The 7,183-nt window shown below is 42.2% G+C and overlaps 1 protein-coding gene across 6 annotated transcripts in view; it reads right to left on the reverse strand.

The window, feature by feature from the left end:
* Positions 1-6,940, reverse strand: part of RAD50 (RAD50 double strand break repair protein) — a 33,671-nt gene extending 26,731 nt beyond the window's left edge. Inside the window, exons 1-7 of one of the 6 annotated variants that reach the window (XM_028717983.2) lie at positions 6,879-6,940; positions 4,944-5,123; positions 4,000-4,083; positions 2,524-2,675; positions 1,310-1,495; positions 953-1,157; positions 456-584 (exon numbers count right to left, since the gene is read on the reverse strand). In XM_028717983.2, the coding sequence (XP_028573816.2) occupies positions 456-584; positions 953-1,157; positions 1,310-1,495; positions 2,524-2,675; positions 4,000-4,083; positions 4,944-5,072 (885 nt within the window). In that variant the 5' untranslated portion in view covers positions 5,073-5,123; positions 6,879-6,940. The other 5 variants (XM_028717984.2, XM_028717985.2, XM_028717981.2 and 2 more) reach the window with 5 other exon arrangements.
* Between the last annotated feature and the right edge of the window lie 243 nt (positions 6,941-7,183).

A 7,183-nucleotide genomic window follows, 5' to 3' on the forward strand; every position in this document is an offset into this window, starting at 1 on the left:
CTGGCTCTGTTTGCCTTTCCTATCATGAAAGTCCAAATGCCAATTTAATGTCATGACATCATCCCATTCACTATACGATACCCTACTGGCTGACAATTCCAGTAATTTCGGGGGTGGGGGAGACTACAGTGAACAAGATTTTTCAAAATGTGAGTATTTGCACAGTGTGGGGTTTTTTAAAAAAATGAAATAATTTGGACACCCCCCTGCACTACTTTTGACCTGATAATTAAAACAGGACAACAGTGGATCCAAATCTGATCACTGGGATCTACAAGGTGAATGGGAAGCATGGTAAGAAACATAAATTATTGCTAAAACAAGGTGGCTCACTGATTAAGAAGCATAAAAGCTGCTGTACAAAAATTAATGATTTGCCACTGAGGCAAATTAGATTTTACTGTACAATCCATAGTCCATTTCAAAGTAGAAAAGACCAGAATGATCAAGCAAACCTTCTCCATCTTTTGTTGCAAATCTTGGTTATCCTTTTCCATCTGTCTTTTCCGACTCTCCAGAGCTTTAACTTCATTGTCAAGTCTCATTACTTTCACAAGATTCTGCTCTATGTCTGCCAAATGATTCTAAGAAGGAAAGAATGCTTAAAATAAACAAACTATGTACCAAGTGTTAGAAATGTTACACATTTCTAATTATATTAAAAGCAGGTATTTAAAATGGGGAATTTAGGGTGGTACTGATCAGGAAAGCTGGAATCTTTGAACATAATTACTATCTCATAATTCTATGAAGCTGTGCAGTACTTTCTACTCAGAAATAGTAAGGAGAGGACGTTTTCCCCTGTCCTATCAGCTCAGTAATATTTGTAAGAACAAGGGGATAGAGCAAACATTTATCACTCCAAGGTCAGGAAATAATGGTAATTGTACTTCTACTTCTAAAAGGAACACTATTACATAAAAATCTTAGCTATCCAGAGAAAATTAATTACCTTCAAAGGTTCAAGTTGATTCTCAATAGATTTGACATTTTCCTTGGATGCAGCCAACTGAGTTTCCCTATCAGAAAGCTGATTCTGAATCTCATGTGCCTTTTCTTTATTCTGTTTTAAATACTTCAGTTCTACTTGACACTCTTTAACTCGCTGGCTTTGTTTCAGTCGTACCTGGCGGAGTGTTTCCAAAGCCTTAATGTACCTTTAAAAAAAAGAAAGAAATGTATACATTTTAAACCCCAATAGCATTAATATATTCAAATGATGCAATTAATTAATGAGTTCTTTAAATGTTAGAATTAAAAGGAATCCAATGTTTTAATTCTATCAGAAAAGCGATCAATGAAAGTTAACCTGGTTGCTGAGAAGATCTCATCAAATTTCTGTTTCAGAGCTCTTCCTTCACTTAGGGGCCAGTTGGATTCTTCTTGATGGCAGAAAATGACATTGTTAATCACAGACTTAGAAACGCCCAGGGCACTAATCATCTCTCGGTCAATTTCTGCACACTTGGAGCTTAGACTGACCTTCTCCCCATACCTGTATGAACAAAGAAAGAAAACGTAGAAGTCTAACTATGTACTACAATCCCAAGACTCCGCTAAAAATAAAAGATCAATCCACAAGCTCAATATTTATTTTCTAAATTCAATACAATCTCAAACCTTTATTTTGGAATAGAGAAAAGTTCCGAAAGGTTCAGTACAATAACATCATGCAGCAAAATCTGCATCTAACAATTAGAATACTGTTGTATAACATTCAAAAATCCTCACTGCATGTTGCAGTAACCTGGCTACTATCTCCAGCTTATCCCCATTCTGACTGCCACTCCCTGCTAACAACCAACTGCTTTAGTTATTTTCAACATTAAAGAGTCAGTTGATGTGGAAGTCTCTCTGGATAAGGCAACCATTACATATTTAATATATGGATGGGGCGCAACATCCTATTGGTGCAACAATAAAATTGCTTGCATATTTACAAGCAAATAATGGATGGGGGACCTGGTGCATGTTGAAATTCCTACATTGCAGGGCGTTGGACTAGATGACCCTCAGGGTCTCTTCCAACTCTACAGCTGTGCAGTTCTATATTCTGTTGTTGTTGTTTACTTGCCCTTTACCCTAAAGTCACAAGGCAGGTTACAATCCAAAATACATTTTTTCCTGTTTATTTTTCTTTCAAGTCATTATGTTTTCTTCTTTCAAAACAATTTCATAAACACAAAAACTATAAAATCAATTCGATAATCTACTTAATTACAGAAAGATAAAAAGCAACTGAATGCATTAGTTAAAAAAAAAAGATTTCCGAGACATTTAAAATTAACTGCACTACAAACTCAATAATAGATTACAATTCCTTCACTGCTTTGTAAAAGTGGAATGCAGAGCTACCAATTGTCATTGTGTCCATTTAAGTGACGTAACTGCAGAGAAATCACAACCAATGTATTTAATAAATAATTGAAAGGCTCAATATTTTGTTCTGATATATTAGAAAAGATGAACAGGCAAACACATACAAACATATGCAACAGAAAATATTTACGTCTACCCACTAACTTTGTTCTAGTAATGACTCCTTCAAGAGTTTTAAATTCTGTTTTCTTTCCTTTCTGTGTGCATGCCATGGATCTTTGGACAGCTACAAGCTCTCCATTAACATCACGAAACTGAAGTCGAATTTGAGCTCTGACATCTGTTTCATTGGCGACCTTCAGCAACAAGAAAGTAAATTTAGTGAGTAAGTTCACCTAATTCCAACTCTATGACCCTCATCCCCTGTTCTTTAGTGCGCACACATAAGCTGTCCCAGCTATTTCAATGAAGGGAACAGATCCGAACACAAAAGGGATAAGCATGCTTCTTTGAATTAATGAGACTAACCCTTGCCATGGAAAACCATAGCACACATATCAATACTTCATCCCCAAACAAAACTAACCACTGAACTGAATGCATATTATTACAATAGAGCTAAATCCCTCCTGTACATTGACTATGCTTCTCCACAGCAAAGCTCTAAGCAGTTTACAGTAAAATGTTGCTGCCAGCCAGTGTAGTCAATATGAGCAAGATGGACCAATGGTGTGACTCACTATAGGGCAGTTTCCTATGTTAACTTCCAGTAAAGGTAAAGGGTAAAGGTACCCCTGCCCGTACGGGCCAGTCGTGTCCAACTCTACGGTTGTGCGGCCATCTCACTTAAGAGGCCGGGGGCCAGCGCCGTCCGCAGACACTTCCGGGTCACGTGGCCAGCGTGACAAGCTGCATCTGGCGAGCCAGCGCAGCACACGAAAACGCCGTTTACCTTCCCACTAGTAAGCGGTCCCTATTTATCTACTTGCACCTGGGGGTGCTTTCGAACTGCTAGGTTGGCAGGCGCTGGGACCGAGCAACGGGAGCGCACCCCGCCGCGGGGATTCAAACCGCCAACCTGACGATCGGCAAGTCCTAGGCGCTGGGTTTTACCCACAGCGCCACCCGCGTCCCTAACTTCCAGTAACGCGGGTAACTTCCAGTAGTAGCAACATAATCCCTGCAAACCAGAGCTACCCTTGAAAGATGGTTCAAAGGAATATTATAGTGACTGGAACTGAAAGGTCCAGAAGATTCAACAGAGACATACACCCTCATCTGTTATCTGCCATCACAGCCAATGCAAGGCCTGGGGAAATAAGAAGTTATTCCTTCACAAGGGGCTAATAGGATAATGTTTTCTCAGGGTGAAATGTAACTGTTAATGGGAATAGTTTGTAGGCCACAAGAATACCATTTCATAATAAAGGAGTTTGCAGAGAACAAAATATGTAATACATGGCAGAATAATTACTCTTAGAGATGTATAATCTCAAATGGCTCTATAATCCAGTGACACTTCATCTCAAGGCATGCATAATAGATATACCATTTGTCACTTTTCCACAAGTAAGAAAATGTTAGCTCAATTATTACTAACAATAAATTTTCCTTTTTTATTGTACACGTTATGCTGCTTACTGGTCGTTGTGAAATAGAGTTAACAACCTCAACACTTACTTTTGGGTCATGAACAAATGAGTTTCCTTTGGTGCCAGGTGGAAAGTCCCCGGTGCAAATATACTTGAGACATTCTATGATAGTCTAATTAAAATAGAAACAAGTGTCATCAGGATACAAATACTTGCTGCTCTGTTGTTTCCAGGAATAAGAAACAGACATAAATCTAGAGGCAATTCATACTTTACTTTCTCCAGATGTCTTGTGTGTTTAACAGCTCATGCGAGTGCTTTATTCATGTGAACAATGTTAATGTCAGGGGACGGGGGTGTCTCATGGAACTCTGCCTATCAGTTTCCATTAAAAGGGATGCAGAACACACTATACACTCCACCGTTCTGCAAATTCCTTCCTCAAGGTGCCATTGTTTTGACATGAACAGACCTTTCATGCAAGATGCATGACTAAGCTGGGTTTTATGGTGGTGCTCATATTTTAGTCGGTGGGTAGGACTTGTCATTATTATGCTACTAGATGAGCATTTTATAGTTCATTGTTTTAAAGGTTTTAATTGTTTTTAACTGTTGTATTTCAGCACTTTCGAGTTATGAAGTCACTGAGTCCTTTTGTAGATAGTGACTACAAATAGGAAATTTGTTAAACACACAAGAAAGACAAGTAAAAAAATGTATCAACTTTGTTCCTTGAAAATACTCATACCCTGCTTGTCAGAACTGCCATTTTCCACACCAATGCCATATATTGTTAAACACACTAAAGCTCATAGATTAGTACTTATATTGCTCAAATTCAGGAGTCATTATAGTTCAGCAGGGTATCTGGGTTATCTGATGGTGAAGGAGCACATTCATTAAACTGCATCCTCACTGGACAATCACATTTTTATAACTGAATGCATTGATGCTGACTAATTACAAACCCCAACCCAGAAGGTACGAAAATGCAGTTTATCTAAAATGAAATTAAACCTACTTGAGTCTTACCGTTTTTCCAGCACCATTTGGTCCCACCAAGATAGTTAAAGGATTAAAGAAAGTGATCACTTGCTTGTCTTTGTCCTCTACTCCAAAGCTCCTCACACCGAGGATGCTCATTTTATCAATCCTGGACATTTTTAATGAATATTCCTTTTCTATAAACACTACCTTGTATTGTTCATAAACCTGCAAAAAACAAACAGTTTAACCGATAAATCAAGTACATCATTTACTCTTACTTTCTTCCTAGACAAGAGTAAGAACGTGTAATGAATAATTAAAGAAAGCAGAGCAAATTCATTTTCTATATCTTTATAGGTAGTTAAAATACTGACATGATGCTTTTGTTATGATATATCATCCTTCAGCTAATTTTCATTCCCAGATCAGAAGACAGACTAGATCAGATCTATTGGATCAGATCAGATAGATCAGATTTTGTGAGTAGGAAACCTCAGGCAGGCCTAGGGGGCAAATTTGGCTCTCCATGACTCTCTATTGGGCCTTCATATGTACATCAATAGCCTTGCCCTCCACTGTTGTTTTTGCTTGGCTAAATAGAATATGTCATTGAACTATAAAAATATTTCTTGCTTGCCTGGAAGAGGGATTTGTGAGTGGGGTGTAGAATCTGGCCTACTGTATGTAGATAACATTCACTGCCATTGATCCATCCACTGTGACCTCTGACCTTGCCCACTTTCACTTCCAGACCTGCCAACCATTGGCATGTGGCCCCAAAAGGTTGCCCAGAAGCGAATGCAGCCTTCATTGCAACCCCCTGCAATGCAGGCATTCACTGAGGGCTTCAAACCACGAACATTCAGACACACTGACCCATGCTGAAACACAACTTTTTTATTATTATTTGTGGGTTATGGCCTGCTCTCAGTTCACAGCCCAACCCAAGCTGGGTTACACCACCATCACTACACGATCATTTATCTCTCTTTTTAATGCTGTTCCTTCTTTAAAAGAAGCAGGGGGGCAGAAGAGAGAAAGCCTGAGGAATAAATTCAGGAAGAGCAATCAGGGAAAAATCGTCAGTGAAAGCAGGTCCGATCTTTCTCACTGGAGGTGGAAGATGGCTTCTGATGCTTTTCTGGCAGGATTTACGGCAACTGAGCCCCTGATCTACCCACTATTAAGAGATAAGGAGGAGGCCTCCTCACCGCCCCCCAGTGACTCATCCGCCGCAGCGTGGCCTCCAACCCCGTTGGGGAGGAAGCCACGGCTTCGAGGAATCTCATTCTAGGAACTCAGGAGGAGGAGGAGCGCCAGGGAACTGCAGCCGGGAGGGACCCCCAAAGGTCATCCAGCCCAACCCTCTGCAGCGCTGGGAGGGGAGAGGGCGCTCCGAGAGTGACCGGGCTTTTAAGGGGCTGGAAGGAAGGACCCCGTGGCCACGGGAGAGGGAGAAGCCGCGGCTGCTGGGATGCTCCTCAGACCCTCACAGAGGCACCTGAGAGGCGGACGAGCCTCGGTCTCCACCCAAGAAAACGGTTCTCCGCGAAGTGAGAGCGCCGCCTCCGCTTCCCGTCCCAACAGGCCGCCCTCACCTCACGTCCCAGAAGCCATAAGGCTTTCGCGCCAACGGAAAGCGCCGCCCGGCCGACGTCATCGGCATCGCGGGAGGCCCCGCCCCCATCTCCAACATAGAGATAGGAAAGGCTTAGAGGCGCGCGCCGTCGCTGGCTCCTCCTTCCCGCTGAACTGCTGCACCCCACACCCACCTTCTCGCCCGCAACGTAGGAGGGATATTAGAGGGCGGCGGTAGGGGCGGCTTCCGCACAGAGCTAGGAAAGTATAGAGAAGGGGGTTGCCGGGAGCTCGTGCAGCGAGAGGGGACTTACGAGGCGCCCCTGCCGCTCTCCCGCCCTGGCTCTGAGGTAAAAGCACGCGGAGAGACCCGCTTCCCGGTGCCGCCGCCCAGAGACTTACGTTGCAGCCTGACGACGCGGGCCTCAACTTCCGGTTCTTTTAGATGATTCTCCGCCCCTCTCCTGGAGGAAGTGAGGAAATAGAATCGGGAGGTTTTGCGCAATTGCAAAGCGGGTCAAGACAAAAATTGACAACTGCCTTTGGCTTGTATTTTAAGCCATGCTCCTTGGAGCGCAGAAAGACCACTGCAAGGAGCTTTATCGTCGGTCAACTCCTGTTCTGCTTCACATTTCTGTACTTGAGCCTATATTGTTTTTGTTCTTTTGCAATACTAAACGTGCATGTGATCTAGTCCTGCTGAATGC

The sequence above is a fragment of the Podarcis muralis genome, chromosome 2 (genome assembly GCF_964188315.1).
Source record: "Podarcis muralis chromosome 2, rPodMur119.hap1.1, whole genome shotgun sequence".
NCBI lineage: Eukaryota > Metazoa > Chordata > Lepidosauria > Squamata > Lacertidae > Podarcis > Podarcis muralis.